The sequence below is a fragment of the Podarcis gaigeae genome, assembly GCF_964106915.1.
Source record: "Podarcis gaigeae genome assembly, chromosome: 17".
In the NCBI taxonomy this organism is placed as follows: domain Eukaryota; kingdom Metazoa; phylum Chordata; class Lepidosauria; order Squamata; family Lacertidae; genus Podarcis; species Podarcis gaigeae.
In genome coordinates this window covers 24853209-24871506 of record NC_139694.1, presented here as the reverse complement: position 1 = coordinate 24871506, position 18298 = coordinate 24853209, and the positions used below count along the sequence as shown (strand labels likewise).

Genomic DNA, 18298 nt, shown 5'->3' with positions numbered 1-18298 from the left:
TTCAGAGTCAAGTTTCAGCGATTCCATGGGACGCAAAGGCATACCATTCCATAGAGGTACAAGTCATTTTATTATGGTCAATTACCAATCTCAAGACAGTGAACACCAATGGCAAATTTTAAAAGCTTGAAAGAGGAAAAAATGATGTAAAATCACATAGACATAAAAGCGGTTCTAGGTGGTCATCTATCTGTCAAAAAGGAAACCCTTCTCACCTAGGACTGTCTTATCGGTCAATATATTATACTAATCCAGGATGATACCTGCTACAATTGCTGACAATAAAGGAGTGGGGCATACCCAGATCAGTTTGGCATTCTAGGTCATACGTTGCCCGATGGCTGGTTGAGCCTGACCAAAACCCATTCTGAGCAAATGATCAAGGGGAAAACCCAGGGCTAAAATTTCAGTTATAACTGCCTGAGACCATGCAGATTGAAATTCACCCTTAAGGACAAGGGGAGCTAGCCGAGTAGGAAAGAATGATAATCTTAGCTAATAGTTGAGTATAGGCATCCATACTCTGGCTCCCATAAAGGTACAGAAATTGGGGTAACGGTTCTGGAAGAGCTGAGCTACTTTGCACACAATATAACGAGTCGCAATGCAAATTTAAGTATCTGAAGACGTGTGCATGCACACGAAAGCTTATACCCAGGACAAACTTAGTTGGGCTCTAAGGTGCTACTGGACATTCTCATATATACATATATATAAATATGTGTGTGTGTGTGTGTGTGTGTGTATACCGTATTTTTCGCCCTATAGGACGCACCGGCACATAGGACGCACCTAGTTTTTTGGGGGGGAAATCAAGGGGAAAAATTTTTTTCCCGCCCAGGTTTGCGCAGCCATCCCCAAGCTAGAAGAGGGAGACGGAGCGCTCCGTCTCCCTCTTCTGCCTTCAGGGACAGCTTCTCTAGCCTCCGTGGGGCAGCGGCTTGCCCTGCTGTCCCCCGAGCTGGTGGGGCTGGTGATGGGGAGAAGCTTGCTTCTCCCCCCCCCCCCGCCCGCCAGCCTCCAGACCAGGTCCGGGAATAGCGGGGTGGCAGCGCTCCGCCTCCCTGCTATCCCCCGAGCTTGTGGGGCTGGCGATGCGGAGAAGTAAGCTTGCTTCTCCCCATCGCCAGCCTCCAGATCAGGTCGGGGAATAGCGGGGTGGCGGCCCTCCGCCTCCCCGCTATCCCCCGAGCTTGTGGGGATGGCGATGCGGAGAAGTAAGCTTGCTTCTCCCCCCCCCCCGCCAGCCTCCAGATCAGGTCGGGGAATAGCGGGGTGGTGGCGCTCCGCCCCCCCGCTGTCCCCAGAGCTTGTGGGGCTGTTGGGGGGGAGAAGCAAGCTTGCTTCTCCCCATCGCCAGCCTCCAGACCAGGTCGGGGAATAGCAGGGTGGCGGCGCTGCGCCTCCCCGCTGTCCCCCGAGCTTGTGGGCTGCAGGCTGCTGCCCGCAAGCCTTGCGAGCCCGCGGGACCTCCCGCCAGGCTTGCAAGGCTTGCGGATAGCTTTCTGAAGCCTGGAGAGCGAGAGGGGTCGGTGCGCGCCAACCCCTCTCGCTCTCCAGGCTTCAGCGAAAGCCTGCATTCGCCCCATAGGACGCACACACATTTCCCCTTCATTTTTGGAGGGGAAAGAGTGCGTCCTATAGGGCGAAAAATACGGTATATACACAGAGAGAGACACACACATATACATATACACATATACATTACACACACACACACACACACCTCTCTCTCTATATATATATCTATATAGATAGATAGATGTAGATATAGATATAGATATAGATAACTCAAATGTAACAGTAACAGATAAAGGACTTGGAAGTGCCCCTGGGAAACTTGGAGATCAGATTCACTCTTCCTTGTTTCCAACATTGCCACCAACAGGTTATTTCATCAAGCATAAACTGAAAACTACAGTTACAAATAAAAGATTACAATATGGGGAATTTTCTTTCAAAATATACTTATTTTTTACCACTGCATAATGCGAAGCAAAACATGCAGAAATCCTAGCTGCCTATTTTGTAAGTTTTATTTCTGGTAGTTTCTAAATCTGGTCTTTTGGTTTGCTTCACTCTATTACAATTGCTAAAACTAATAATCAGTTGAGGCCCTAATGTCCACAGCACAGGATTCTGTTAACAGGCTACAAATTTTGACAGATCTCTCCCTAGAGATTTTCAATGACCATACTGCAAGTCAGAAATACCTACATCCGCCCTCGCCGTCTCCCTCAACGTTCCCAGAACAACAAGAGGCAGAACAGGAAATTCGCAATTTGCCATGGCAATTCAGAACTGATTTCAGTCGGGGTCTCAAAAGCTACTGAGCTAGTTCAGCCTTTTCCCACCACAGTGGTGGTGCATGAACTTTCTTAGCCAACGAGCGAGCCCAGCATGCTTTGCTCTGATAAGGGCCTCCTCTGCCCCTTCTTCAGACAGAGGAACTGGGGAGGTGGTGGAAGCCAACAGAATGGTACAATCCTTTCCCTTGGCCCTAGAAGAAAGTATTCTCTATGCTCCGCACCTCACTTCAGTGGGGGGCCATTGGTTCTATACACAGCCTCTTAAACCCAGGCTTATTGCTTTATCCATTGCAGAAACTGTGACAGGAGTCCCCCTCAAAACTCCTAAGTACAATTTACTTGAATTGCAATTCTTGATTTTCCAAAAAAGATACTCTTACATTATCAAGAGAGCTGGACCATAAAGAAGGCTGATCGCCGAAGAATTGATGCTTTTGAATTATGGTGCTGGAGGAGACTCTTGAGAATCCCATGGACTGCAAAAAGATCAAACCTATCCATTCTGAAGGAAATCAGCCCTGGGTGCTCACTGGAAGGACAGATTCTGAAGCTGAGGCTCCAATACTTTGGCCACCTCATAAGAAGAGAAGACTCCCTGGAAAAGACCCTGATGTTGGGAAAGATGGAGGGCACAAGGAGAAGGGGATGACAGAGGACGAGATGGTTGGATAGTGTTCTCGAAGCTACCAACATGAGTTTGACCAAACTGCGGGAGGCAGTGGAAGAGAGGAGTGCCTGGCGTGCTCTGGTCCATGGGGTTACTAAGAGTCAGACATGACTAAACGACTAAACAACAACATTATCAATTACAAGCAGTGTAGAACCTGGGAGCAGGTTCCAAGACTTAGCAAGGGCCACATACTTTCCATTCCCTTCCATAAAGTGTATTAAGCCAAACCATGCCCACCCACCCTCCCCAAAAAATCACTTAAGTGGCTAACTTTTTATATACTGCTAATTACTCAACCCAACTTTCCAGCTGCAAGTGCAATTCGTTTCAAGCACTGGAGAGTCACAACAACTAAGCTCCCTTGCTGCCTTTTTTGACCCGAAAGCTCAGGAGAGATTCCAAGTTCCAAGTGTCAATATGGCAGCCAACTATGGAACAGGGTGATAAATGGGAACAAAGAGGGGGAAAGATGGAACGCAATACTTGGACGCTGCCAAGAGAATAATGCAAATGCAGAACCTTGAGACAAATTCGGAGTGGGGGCAGGACTTTGTCGAACTATCAGCACATGAACAAACTTCGGTTTCACTGCCAAGGGTGACCCATAATGAACTGGAAAAGTACAGGATGGATTCAGTGCCTTGAAGTCGATGGACTTTGCTGCACTTGAGATAGACCTGCAAATTCTTCATGTTATGTACCGTATTTTTCCATGTATAAAAGGCCCCCATGTATAAGACGAACCCTATTATTTGAGCCAAAAATTAACTGCAACATTCCATGTATGAGACGACACCCAATTTTAAACTTTAAAAAAACTGGGGGAACTATAGTCTTATACACGGAAAAATACAGTATTTCACGTGGTCTACTTCTGTGAGCAGAAAACAGCTGGGGGTGTTTAGTACCACGTGGCTTCCTCAACTGGGACTAAAATACTGATAACTGTTCCTTACGGTTCACTGGGCATCTGTACCTGTAAACTGTTTTGACGTTTTCTGATCCTAAATTCCACTTTTATTTAAGACCTTTATTTTACTAACCCAAAAGTGGCACCGTTGGGTTTCTTAAAGAAAAAATTTATTCAGCTCCGCATTGCTAGCGTTGCGCTCTGCACTGGTTGTGAAGGATCAAGGGATCTAAGGCCAATTTTAAAAGTTTCCCGAAACGTCCACACATGATTCATTTGATCTTTTTCTCAGAACATTTAAGGTGAATTGCAAAGGTCAGCTTCACTTTCTGGTGTTTTCCCGTCACCCTCACCCCATGACAACAATTAAGTTAGAAGCAGGCAGTTTTAAAATCTGTCAAGACTTCATTTTTCTGTAGTGAAAACCAAGAATTGCTAAGAAGATGAACATGCATGTTGCCTTGGCGACAAAATATTGCTCTACAAAAGCCTTTGCAAACTATTCTTTGATATTAAGCTTTCTATTTCTCACATTACAGATGAGATAAAACACCACGTTCCCCATCACCACCCTTGAAATTCAGAAGTAATGCAATTCAGACTCCTGTTTAAGCAGTAACATATACGTGTCGGTGCCTATGCAAAAACCTGGTGCTTACGTACCTGTTATTTTGTCTCTTACAAGTTTGCAGGATTCTATCTCGCCAATGCTCCCGAACAGACTTTTGAGCTCCTCCTGTGTCATATTCTGAGGAAGATAGTTGACTATTAAATTGGTTTTGCTGTCCTCCGTGTTTCCAGAGTCAACTGGTGATGAGCAGTTGTTGTTTATGGTAGTAGGACCATTGGCTGTGTTATTGCAAGTTGGCCCATTAGACAGTTGTGTTTCCATGGCAGCAATTACCTGCTAAAAACAGAGAAAATGGGAACTGTCAGAATTCATATTTCAGAATCTATTAGCGATTCTAGCCAAGAATTTAAAGCTTTGTCACTATAAAACAGTGCCCAACTGTCAGGTCTGCAATAATGGTCTTAACAATAAAATGAAATAGTTTTAATTATCTAGCAATAAAATCCATTTAGAAGTTTTTTTTTAAAAAAAAAACAACAACAAAGGTTCTACTGAAAGATTTTATAAGTTAGGGCGGCGGGGGGGGGGGGAATCCCATGAGCTTTAACTGACAGCAAGGGATTAGAAATATTTTTTCCCCCTAAGCCAGTGCTGTTATTTCAGTAAATCCTAAGATTTAACTGTGCAAATACAAAATTCAGATGAAGCCCCAGAGTTGTTCAGCTAAGGAAAACACAAACTAGAAATTTCAATGGTGATTGCAAAAGCTAAATTAACAATGGCAATCAATGGCAGACTTTACGAAAGGCATTACTAGAAGCAATGTACTGTTTTGGTTACTTTTGCAGTATTGAAGAGAGTTGGCCGCATTGGCCACAATGGTGGCAAAATACAAATTTCTGTTCCAAAATGTTGCACATTTAAGTGAGGATTAAAGTAGAGTGGGCGTTTGCCTTCTGACATAAGCCCTTTTTTGCCGGTGACTCTACGATAGGAAAAGGTGTACCCATCAATTATTACGCCAGTATTTTGACATCTCCTGCTCTTCCTAATGTTCCCAGAGATCTTTGTATCTATGCTTCTAGTTAAACTGGACTAACCTCAAATATTGTCCACCAGAAGAACTGGGGTTGCTCATATAAGATATGACTATTCTGAATGTGTGTATTCATTTCAATGTAAGGTTTGCTACTGCTTGGCAATCGTTGGGTACTGCTGACATCTTACAGCTCAGATATTTCAATCAAATCTGACAAATTTCATCAATTTAAAGAATTTCAATTAATTTTTTCCCAATACAAAACACAAACCCTATTTCAAGTTGCGCCAGTAAAACTGTTCTCTACCCTAAAGCTCCACAAAGGAACCTCCAGCTTAAGAGTCAGCAATTTGCCTTTTGGCAAAACGTGCCTTTTTTCTGCCTTTGGGAAGTTCAAGAAGACTTACAATTGTATATTGACAATAATGGGAATAAGTCTGTATTTACATTAATTGCACATATTTTGCGAAGGGATGAGAGGATTATGGATTAACCCAGGAGATAACTGGGTTCCAGGAAAAAAAGAGAAAATCTCTTCAGTGTGTATTTTTAAAGAACCACATCTTCACGATAAGCAATCCTTTCACTTCAACCAACATAAACTCTACACAAAAGGCTCTAAGCAAAACTAAACTGCCTGTGCACAAAATGATCAAGAACATTTTAAGCAATTCACTGTTCAAATATTCCTGCTATACCTGCCAGAAGTTGAATAACTGTTGGGCCAAAACATTGTCCTCAGACTAAAGCTTTCTTAAAATAAATATGTTTTTTAAGCATCCGTTGTTTGAAAACAATTTTTAAAAGGCTTCTTCAAACAAAAAAACAACCACCACGGTATCATCATATAGCTGCATATTGTATTTTCATATTCAGACAGCAAGAATGAAATCCTAGACCATCATTCAAATGAACAGATTCAGGAGTCTGGATTCCTTGGAACCGCTCAATCATTAGATAATGAGATTTTAATCTGAGGGTTGTGGGTTTGAGCCCCACGTGGGGCAAAAGGTTCCTGAATTGCAGCGGGTTGGACTAGATGACCCTAGTGGTCCCTTTATGATTCTATTTCTGTAATTATGTCTAAGCTACAAGACCATCTGCGCTGTTCCAAATAAAGCAATGCTATTAAACAGGGCTTTTTTTGCCAGAGCTCACCGCAGCACCTCTCAGGTGAGTGCCATTGGCATTCTAAGAGAACAAGGGAGAAGTTCATGGTGAGAGCCATCATTTTTTTCTAGAAAAATAACACTGCTAATAAATCTGTATTTTAACACATAGTTCCTATCCCACTGAAGGTGTCAGAATAAAAACTTAGCTGTCACCTGATACAGAACAGGCTTTTCAACAGTTCCTGAAATAAATATATTTTTTCCTCTCTTTTTCTTTTTATTACCGGCCAAAGTAATTTGAATGGAATTCTATTAATTTCATCAGTAACCAAAAAAATACACAACATTAATAATTCCCCCCTCCAAAGTTACTGTTATTCAGCATTCAGACCATACCAAATAAAAGCTTTAATGCAAGCTTTGCTCTTTTGAAATCAAATGTTGACTTGGGTGTTCAACTCCAGTATACTATGAGGAAAGTCGGGGGGACTTTATTCGAGGAAGTCACTTGTATATTTTACAAGTTCAGAGGATGCCGTGAGAGCCCCCGTCCCCCAAAACCAGGGATACAGACTGATTCCTGCACCAAAACTTAAAAGAGAAGGTGTGGTATGAAGAGGTATTCCGAATATAATTTGAAGGGTTTGGTATGGCCTCAGCACTACTTTTTAACATGTCGAAAATTATCCTACAGAATTTAATAAAAAAAATCCCACAGACCCCAGTCCAAGGCTCTGCTGCCCACGAACCACTTCTAAGCAGAGAAGCCACATCACACAGTCTGACTGCCATGTTAGTTTGGAGTTGCCGGCTGCAATATGGACACAAAAAGTACCGTATGTTAGATGAGCAAAAGATAATGCAACAAATCAGTTTGTACAAATTTACCGTTAATTGTCTTTATTATTCCCAGCACGTCCATGCAGTGTGGCTTAATAGAATTTTCAGGCAATTCCAATCTAATCTCTTTCAAATTCGTTTAATGTGCCGCTGCCGTTGCTTTGCATGAATTAAGACACTTTTTTTTTAGAAGCTTGGTTTTTTTTAAAAAAAAAAGGTGGCACAAGCTAGCTTCATTTGCACCCAAGCCTTAAACCCAGTGCTTCCCCCCCCCAAAAAAAATTTAGGGGTGCTCTCATTTTGACTCAAGAAAACCACCATTTTATAGTTCAAATTGGGAAAAATAAATACAGTAAATTGGACAAAAGTACAAAGATTCATAAAATGTTTAGGGGGTATGCGTACCCCTGCGTACCCCCCAGAAAAAAGCACTGCTTAAATGTATAATAAATGCATGTGTTGTAGACAAGTGTCTACGATGAGCACATAGGGGCAGGCAGGGAGAGGGAATTAAATGCCTAGTGGAGACAGGTAGAAGGAGAAAATGTAGCTGAATTGTGTGTCCATGGGCTATTTTATACATATTCCCCTTAATAAAAGCCTTCTAAATTACATATCAGTTGCCGTCTAGCTCTGTTAGAATCCACCCTGTTCATAAATAATATCCTTAGTAGGATATAAGTTGCTTTGTTCAATTTGATGTTGTAATAGCACCCTCATTCAGTGTGTTATTTATTGGGAAGCATTAGTGAGAGCTGAAAAGCATTACAGAGATGGAACAACAGAGCCACTATAAAGAAATGGTCTTCAATAATGCGTTGTTCCCAGGCACACAGAGAAATTAAGTTAGGCCCCATGCAAATTGTAAACCTGCCAGGATTCAAAATTTTGCAAAACTAGGCAGTGACAAATATTGCTAATTACAGCTTTCTGAACTTGGGTCAGCGCCGGCAGGATAGTCAAGGCAGGACGGAAGTAATTTTTTGAATACACAAAGCGATCTTTGCTAACTCTTCCAAGCTGGATTCATTTGCCTAAATACGATTGTATGCCAATCTGTCCTGTTAAAACATAGATACATGTATGTAAACACAGCATCGGGGGGGGGGGGGGGAGAGACTGCCTTTTGGAGCAAATTCATTCTTCGGGGAAATTATTTTTGGCTTTCAATCACACACAGGCCAAACTGAAGAGAGCTTAGCTCAGTTTTGCAAAGAGAGTTCCACAAAAATTCCTAGCTAACGGGAAAGGAGTTACTGAACATCACAGCTTTCGTTCGGTTATTTGTAGCACAACAAGAGCTTGAAATAAAATATTATCTTCCAATTTACAAAGAAGGGGGGAATCCCACTTTATCACGTACACAATGCAAGTGCTACAGACAACCATGTACGCGGCAGGTTTAAACTTTCATATTGCAGACATTATTTGGTCAAAAGTTCAAAATCGTTAAGATTAAAATGCAGCCGTTGCAAAATTAAGTATATTAATAGTCAACTAGCTCACTGGATTGCTTGCAAATCTGCACCACTACGTATACAGCCTCAATTAAGCGCTAAGGCACCTAAGCTGTAGATTTTTCTCTATCCACTGCAAAAAGCACACACTCTGCTATAAAACAGTGAATCCTCCAAGGACAGAATTATCAAGTTACAAGTTGAATATGAATGAGATAAGCTGGGAAAAATTCAACACGAGATGGAACACATACTGAACAGCAATGACATTTATTAGCTGTTCATGTAATACCTTGACAAACCTGATAAAAGCAGTGGTACAGGATACATTTAGTGTCATGTCATTGTACACATTCACTAGAAGACACATCACACTTCACTATATCATAAAAAAAAAAAATCTCCTACATTCTTCCAAAGGAATAAAAGATGTCAGCAGCTTCAGTGGTACTGTGAACTTTTAATACAATGGTAAGCAAAGACGAAAAGGCTGTGCTCTTTCTGGGCTAAGCCAGAAGATGATGGTTGCTTACGACTATTATCCAGACCTTCAACAGGGGAGGGCAGGCTACACAACCAGTGTTGGAAACTCAGCTATATAAAGCCAGGCGCCAAATGGCTCATTAAACCAGGGTTACGGTTGCCAAACCAGAATGTCTAGTGGACATTTTGGGACCGGACGGCTCAAAAGTTGAATTTTCCAATACAATGGTTTGGGTTCCTGAAATTTGTTCTGATTGTGCAGGTAAGATATAACAGATGGAATTCTACAGGATGCGTTGCTAGTGTGTGAAAACAGTCGTCAAGATCCAAAGATCTCCAGAAGGTGGAGATGTCAAGGTGCCGTCCTGGCGCCTGGGCATCTACCTTCACTTGGTGGCAATTGGCCAATACCCAGGTGCAAAATGCGCCTGGTGAAATTGTTGTACACAACCAGTCTTTCCTTTCCCCTGAAGCCCACACCTCAAATAGCCTTTCCGGAGGGCAGAAGGAGACCTATCAAATATCAAAGGGTACCAATACAAAATATTTGGCAAAGAAATAGGATGGCCTGAAACTGACTACCTCTATCTCTGCGTTCTCGCTACTGTGCCCTGTAATAATATGCAACGTGTGAGATAGCGTGTTCTCCTTCATGGAGAGCACGTGTTGCGGTGGGGTCTATCAAGACATCCCACTGTTGCCAGGTGGGTGAAGGTAGTTGGCCACTGCTGTGAATGGGCTCCTCTTGTCATTGGGGTGAAGTTGATGTTGCCATTTTGTGACTGACAGAATTCTTAAATTTCCTGCGCGCAGTGTTGAGCTTCCTCTTTTCGCTGCGCGCTTCAGATCACCCGCCCACTCTCCCTATATTGACCTTGCTATGCCTGTCATGGGGTCATCTGCTTTTGGGGAAGGGCCCGGTAGGAATTTTGTCCATTTGGCTGACTGGCTAGTGCCATTTGGTTTTTGCCTACTGCGTAGCAAATCGTCACAACTTGTAAGGTTGCGGTTAGGCATTGGTTTTATGAATTGGTTGGCTTTGCCTGCCCCTCCAATGCTGCTGCTGCAACGGTATTCCATTAAAGGAATCCAGGGGCTCACCATGCTTTTGTCCGAACCCCTATCAAGGGGCTAGGGCCACACAAGAGCCCCTGGGAGCATTTCGGGAGAGGTGAGGCCCAGCTCCATTCTCTCCCCAAATGTCAGTCTGTCCCCATGCAGGGTCAGATAGTCGCAACCAATGCCTAAGCAACCACTCACATTTTTTTGTATTTTAATAAAGTTGTGGCCAAAATTATGCCAAAAACATTAAACAAAAATTCTGTGTGAATTGTGTTTTATTGGGGTGGCTTGGGGACCTAGACACGCACATCTTTCTCACTATTAAGACAACACAGAGCTCCTTCAAAGGAAACCACTCCTCTACAAATTGCCAAGGAAATTTCCCAGGAATAAGGGGAAGTGGAAATGAAAAACTTCAAGAGAACTATTGTACATACTCTTAATGTGCACAGAAGCAACACGGGCCATTTAAGATTAAAGGGAAATTGTCTCAAGAATAAACTGCAGCCTTTGGAAAAATCCCTCTTCTAACATCACAAAAACACCCTCTCAATCGGAATGCAAACCAAGCAATTAATGTACAGAGATTTGAGGTTTGTATGGAAGCACAGCGGACATGGCAGAGACAAGCAAGTCATTGGAAGGAGGACAGCAGACATTCCAAGCACCACTCTGGTCAGCGACCGAAATAAATCGATTTAACAAGAACATTGGAAACTTTTAGGATGTGTTCCAACCCTAGGAACAAGTAATGGTGTGTTCTTGAATCAGAACCACCATTGTTTACACACAGAAAAATGTCCTACCTTGACATTTAAGAAACAAAGTGAATCGCCTTTTAGCGATACGAAAACGGCAGGTTATGGCAAGCGACAATAAATGCAACATTAGGCCCACGGTAGAAATACACAACACTCACAAGAGGACTGGCAAATCCCACATTCTTTCAGTATTATTTAAGCCAAGGAATGAGCCTATGTTTATCCCTATTTCTGCCAGTGGAAGCCCATGAAGGGGCACTGGGAAAAATAGGGATAAGCATGGACTCATTACAGGCAGAGGGGAAGAAAACATTTTGATAGGCCCGTGACTAGTAAAGGTAAAGGTAAAGGTAAAGGTAAAGGGACCCCTGACCATTAGGTCCAGTCGTGACCGACTCTGGGGTTGTGGCGCTCATCTCGCTTTATTGGCTGAGGGAGCCGGCGTACAGCTTCCGGGTCATGTGGCCAGCATGACTAAGCCGCTTCTGGCAAACCAGAGCAGCACACGGAAATGCCGTTTACCTTCCCGCCGGAGCGGTACCTGTTTATCTACTTGCACTTTTGACGTCCTTTCGAACTGCTAGGTTGGCAGGAGCAGGGACCAAGCAATGGGAGCTCACCCCATCGCCGGGATTCGAACCGCCGACCTTCTGATCGGCAAGTCCTAGGTTTAACCCACAGCGCCACCCGCATCCCAGGCCCGTGACTAGTATGGTTCATAATGAAATTTCAGTTTTGTTTCGTTTTTACGCAGGTAATGGAGATTGTCTGCACCAATTCAACATGCCCAATTATCCTTAGACTTTAGCTACCTCGACACAAAATTTTAAGTATCAGCTGCACGCAACCCAAACATAAAAACGAAAGTCGAAATAAAAGTTCTCACAAGGACAGTCAGCCTATTTTTAGATTGCTTGCATCTAGCATACCTTTTAACACCCCCCACGCCCCCATTTTATGTACCTGCATATCCATGGGCAGAAATGGAACAATAATGTAAATTCAAGCTAAGAGTATAAGCTAATTATTTTATTTTATTCTAGCCTGCTGTTTCATTAAACACAAAGCTTTGTAGTATCATAGAATCATGAGTTGTCCTATACGGGGATCAAACTTGCAACACTGGCACTATCAGGACCACGCCCAAACCAGCTGAGCTATCCAGGTTATTTCACTTTTTACTTGCAACTCAAAAGAATGGCACCAAGTTTAACATGGCCCACAGCCAATGCCCAGCCAGACGGCAAAACACTGCCCATCCAGCAGGGTGTGTGTGTGCGATTATTGGCCCTTTTGATGCCAGCATTTTGGTGGGGAAATCCCCCCTTCCTTGATTCTACCAGGCAGGGAATTCCCCTAAGGCAGGGGTCAGCAAACTTTTCAGCAGGGGGCCAGTCAACCTCCCCTCAGACCTTGTGGGGGGCCCGACTTTATTTTGAAGGGGGGGAAATGAACGAATTCCTATGCCCCACAAATAACCCAGAGATGCATTTTAAATAAAAGCACACATTCTACTTGTGTAAAAACACGCTGATTCCTGGACCGTCTGCGGGCCAGATTTAGAAGGCGATTGGGCTGGATCTGGCCCCCAGGCCTTAGTTTGCCTACCCATGACCTAAGGGCTGGCAAGACATGTGGGCTCTTGTTGCTGGGGATGGTGGACAGAGGTGAGGTCCACACATAGCTGCCAACCTTCCCCTTTTTTTGCAGGAAATTCCCTTATTCCAGCACTGTTTCCCACTGCTATCCCAGATTCTTAGATATCCCGTAGATCAGGGGTGTCAAACTCAAATTCATCGAGGGCCGCATCAGCAGTTTGTTCACCCTCAAAGGGCCGGTTGTATCTATAGGACTATGTGTCCACTCTTTATTACCATAAATTATTGCCACTGCATTCAATTATTACTGTTTTTTGTAATAATGTAAGTAATAACTAGCTCTGAAAGCAGAAACATAGTCGGAATAATGGCAAGTAGATATTCAAATGTACAATGCGCTCAATATAAAAACAAGTGCATGCGCTCAATATAAAAACAAGTGGAGGTTTCCTGAATGTATGTAAAGTGGAGGTTTCCTGTGTAGAACGGCCAGCGCCGCTAGAGGGCAGACGTTCTCTAGCTTGTAGGCTGCCGCACATGCGCTAAAGAGGCGGCTTTCTTGTGTCAAAAAACAAAACAAAACCAAGAATAAAAGGTGAAGGCTGGCGGCCAGCAGCGGCTACACGGGCCACGCACTGGCTGGCTCTGCAGATTTTCCCACATTGTGATTTTTGCATGGAGCAAATGCATACACGTACATCATGATTCACAATATATTGCCGAGTCAAAAATTATGAAACCGATATCACAATATGGGACTTCAAACCGGTTTGGGGCGACGTACAGCTGGGTCATGTGGCCAGCAGGACTAAGCCGGTTCTGGTGAACCAGAGCAGCGCATGGAAATGCCGTTTACGTTCCCACCAGAGTGGTACCTATTTATCTACTTGCATTTTGACGTGCTAGGTTGGCAGGAGCTGGCATTGAGCAACGGGAGCTCACCCCATCACGGGGATTCGAACCGCTAACCTTTTGACCAGCAAGCCCTAGGCTCAGTGGTTTAGACCACAGCGCCATCCGCGTCCCTACAAGCTGCAATAAAAAGCATGAAATCACTACGCAACTCCGAGTATATTTCAGTTACATTCGCCAAAATGGAAAGCCTAGTTGCCATTTTGGGGGCAAGAGGACTCCAATGTCTCATATTTCAAATGGCACATTGACTGCGACTGATTCTCAGTTGAACATCTGGCTAATTCAGATGACAACCCTGAGCTAGGTTAAGAGCTCTGAGAACTAAAAGAAGAAAAGGCACTTGATCCAGGGACAGCCCATGTATATCTTGGCCTCTTCCGACCTCTTTTTCTTAATGGTGACTGCTCCTGCTCCAGCTGCACAGAAAAAACAAATTGGCTCCAGAAATTCATTCCGATTGTGCAGATAAAATGTAACTGATAGGATTTCACAGGCTGTGGTGTGTGCATGTGACTAGTCCAGATCCAACGATCCCCAGATAGTGGAGAGGTCAGGCGCCACTTGGTTGAAAGTGGTTGAAAGTCAGGTGCAAAATGCGCCTGGCGCCTGGCTAATTTCGAACACTGCTTTATTGAACTAGCCTACTGTCTTTCCTCCTCTGAAGAAGACAGGGGTTCAGTTAAAAATGACAGCACACGTTGGTGCTAATGAGTAGGTCCTAGGTGAGTCACAAAATTACACCACCTATTTAACATGTACATTCACACAGTTTACACCAATATACCCCAACACATATAGTTACTTTACTATTGCTATAAAAGTATATTGGCACAAAGGAGGATAGGATTTGTGTCAAATATTTGCAACATGTTTTAAATAAGTTACCTGAGGAATATCACACAACTTCAAAGGAACACAAAGTAGAGGGAAAAACTAATAAACGTGGTCCACAAATAATCCTTCACACACACACACACACACACACACACACACACACACACAGGCTAACTTAAAAGGGTACCAAAGGATGCAGAATAAAGAGTGGGAAGAATCCTTCAGAAACAAGACAGATACACAAAATACTACTTCTAAAAATTGGCATGAAAAGCACATTGACACATACAGTATTTTGTGCCTACCATTCTAATGCAGACAACAACATCCACAAGCCAGATCCTGCTCTGCAAAGAACATGTTACCACTGTGAGCTTTTAAGTCTCAGGCCCTATTTTTGCTAGAAGGAGACTTAAAAAGGTATTGTTAAAGGGATCAGACAGCAAGGCATTCATAAATGAATCCTGAGTTGCAGGCTTTCTTAGTCCAATGCTGCAGCAGGGACATTCTTTGATGCACATCTTCTCAGCCTAAGAACCACCAGCAATTTATACAGCTCAATGAAACTTCATGCATTATAGGTTCTCGTTTATTTGCTTCTGCAGGTTTTAGTTATGAAAGGTCTTGTCCATCAATCTTAACTCTTCAGACTGGAGTCTGTCAATAATATAGTAATAGTAATAGTAATAGTAATAGTAATAGTAATAGTAATAGTAATAATAATAATAATAATAATAATAATTCATTTATACCCCACCTATCTGGGTGGGTTTCCCCAGTCACTCTGGGTGGCTCCCAACAGAACATTAAAAACATGATAAAAGAGCAAACATTAAAAACTTCCCTAAACAGGGCTGCCTTCAAATGTCTTCTAAGAGTCAGATAGTTGTTTATTTCCTTGACATCTGATGGGAGGGTATTCCACAGGCCAGGCACTGCTACCAAGAAGGCCCTCTGCCTGGTTCCTTGTAACTTGGCTTCTCACAGTGAGGGAACCACCAGAATGCCCTTGGAGCTGGACCTCGGTGTCCAGGCAGAATGATGGGGGTGGAGATGCTCCTTCAGGTACTGGGCTGAGGCCATATAGGGCTTTAAAGGTCAGCACCAACACTTTGAATTGTGCTCAGAAACGTACTGGGAACCAATGGAGGTCTTTCAGGACCGGTGTTATATGGTCTAGGTACAAACCACAGTGTGCAACCTTTCTTTTTTTAAAAAAATAGGACTTACAAGGAGCCACATTAACAATAACGCATCCTCAGTGAGACTTTCAGAATGCCTTCAGACCACTGCATAAAGTTCTGTGCCTGAGAATTTTGCATTAAAACATTTGGATGCTCCATGGGAATACTTTTATCCGCATTTCTACAAAGCCCGGCTATATTTCGTCAATAGCCCATGTAGGGTTCTTACAATCGTTTAAACAAGAGGTCCTTTTGTATGGCTGAAATGGGGGGGGGGTGTCTTAATTTTCTTTTCTTTTTAATTATTTTTTATTAGGGTTCATGAAGAAAAATACAAAGATTATTGTCTAATATCTTCTTCTTCTTTTTTGTCCAAACTAAAAGATGAATCCAGAGGCAAAAAGAGAGAAAGAAGAAAAGGGAAAGGAAAAAGATAAAGAAAAATGAATATAAAAATAAACAGTAGAGCTGGGCGATAATATTGCTTAATTGTCTGAAACAGGTATAGCTTCCAGATCGCGATACCAGTTTCAGACCATTTGAGATGGCAATACATCGCGCACAAACTCTCAAATTCCTTCCCCTTTAGCATCTCACTATTCCGGAAGGTAAAGTATTTATATAAGTAGTCAAACACATGTGATCATAACCTCAGGAAAAGATGCCTCAAGACCAAGAGGAAAGGAAAAGCAGAAGATCGAGGTTTGCTTGTTAAGGGGCACACAACCGAGAAGTGTGTTGTCTCATGCAGCACACTTTTTCACCAAAGGTGTTTCATTTACACCTAAAAATGTGAAGCGTGGATGCAAACAGCTGCTGTTTGCAAACACTTGCAATACAGATTTTATTAATATCGTAGGCTTATATTCTTTCCATTTACATCCCGTCTTTCCTCCAAGCAGCCTAAGGTGGCATGCGTGGTTTGCTCCCTTTCGATTTTATCCTCAAACCAACCCTGTGAGGTTGTGGTTAGTCTGTATGATGGTGACTGGCCCAAGGTTACACAATGAGCTTCATGGCGGAGTGTGGAAATGAACTCTGATCTCCTAGGTCCTTAATTCAATGCTAACCACCATGCCACACTAGGGCTGGGCGATATACAGTGGTACCCCCAGTTACGAACTTAAGCTGAAACCGTTCTTAACATGAGGTGTGTTTTCGCTAATGGCACTTTCCAACGCGCAACTTACGCTCGCATCCTGAGGCAAAGTTTGCAACAAGGGGCATCTACCTCTGGGTTGGCGGGTCTCGTAACCCGCAGCGTTCGCAAGGAGGATGGTACGTAACACAAGGTTCTACTGTATCGATATATCATCCAAAACCTGTTTGAAGTCCATATTGTGATATTGGTTTCATGATTGTTGACCTGCCAATATATCGCAAATCATGTATATGTGTGTATGTATGTGTTATGCAAAAGTCAAGATGTTGGAGGGTAGGACGTGAAGCTAGCCAATGCCTCTATATAGATAGCGCCATCCTTATTTCAGACATTGTGATTTATCCATGTACTGCGATGTTTAGTTGGTGGCATATCACAACGTAGAAAACCAGGTATCTCCCAGTCCTACACCATACTGGTATATATCCCAACCTTCCAATAAAAAATCAGTGTGCCTTTCAAAACACCAGAGTAACACATTACAGAATATGAATTTTCAGTAAGAAATCTAAAGCTGCTGAAAACCAGATCCATTTCCAATTTAGATTTTTTTTTAAATATAAACAGAAAGTTCACACTTATCTCCGCTGAAAAGTTTAGCTAACAATATGTATTTCAGCTACTGTTGTGGTCTCAGTTTTTGTTTGTAATGCTACCCCGAGAACTTTGCTAAGGGGATGGGCTTACCCTTCTTAAAAACAACTAAAATTTAAAACAAAATGCCTTCACCTTGTTCCAAAATGATAATACAGGTGACCCTCTTTGAAAGCATTTTGTAGGCAGCACTCTACCACAAGGAAGTCTCCTCTCACTGTACCTCAATTGGTACTGGCACCTGAAGAACCACTTCCAACAATGGCCTTACAATACAAGAAGATGATCCTACAAGATGTGACTGACAGCTAAGGCTCAATTTTCTTTCTTTTGTGTAATGGATTTTATTAAACCTTCCAAATTATTACATAAATCCAATCATATCTATCTATCTATCTATATCTATATATCTATATCTATCTATCATCTATCTATCTATCTATCATCTATCTATCTATCATCTACCTATCTATATATAATCTGTATGTGGCTTTTTTTGTTATACCTTTTCTTCTTGACTTCCTTCCCCCCCAAAAAATCCCCCTCAATAGTTGCATTAAAACACATCTACATTTATTTTCTAAGCCCCCAAAATCCATTCTCTACATTTTCTGTTCCTCCATTCTCAAATCCTGCACGTGATTTCATATGAGTGATAATTTGATAGGTTGCCCACCAATGGGCCTCCATCTTTCTATGAAAATATCATCATGTTGTCCTCTTGGTTTTAAGCAGTCGGTTTCGCCATTTCTGCACAGGCTGAGGTTCGAATTTATTCCAAATATCCAGATGAGCTC

At 42.7% G+C, this 18298-nt stretch overlaps 1 protein-coding gene across 21 annotated transcripts in view; it reads right to left on the bottom strand.

Moving 5' to 3' along the window:
- Nucleotides 1–18298, bottom strand: part of ELAVL2 (ELAV like RNA binding protein 2) — a 152399-nt gene that overhangs the window by 40726 nt on the left and 93375 nt on the right. For 11 of the 21 annotated variants that reach the window (XM_083719448.1, XM_083719462.1, XM_083719459.1 and 8 more), the window contains 2 exons: nt 7332–7422; nt 4553–4796 (listed from right to left, as the gene is read on the bottom strand). In XM_083719448.1, the coding sequence (XP_083575574.1) occupies nt 4553–4796; nt 7332–7422 (335 nt within the window). The remainder of the gene's footprint in view (nt 1–4552; nt 4797–7331; nt 7423–18298) is intronic. The other 10 variants (XM_083719455.1, XM_083719454.1, XM_083719460.1 and 7 more) reach the window with 2 other exon arrangements.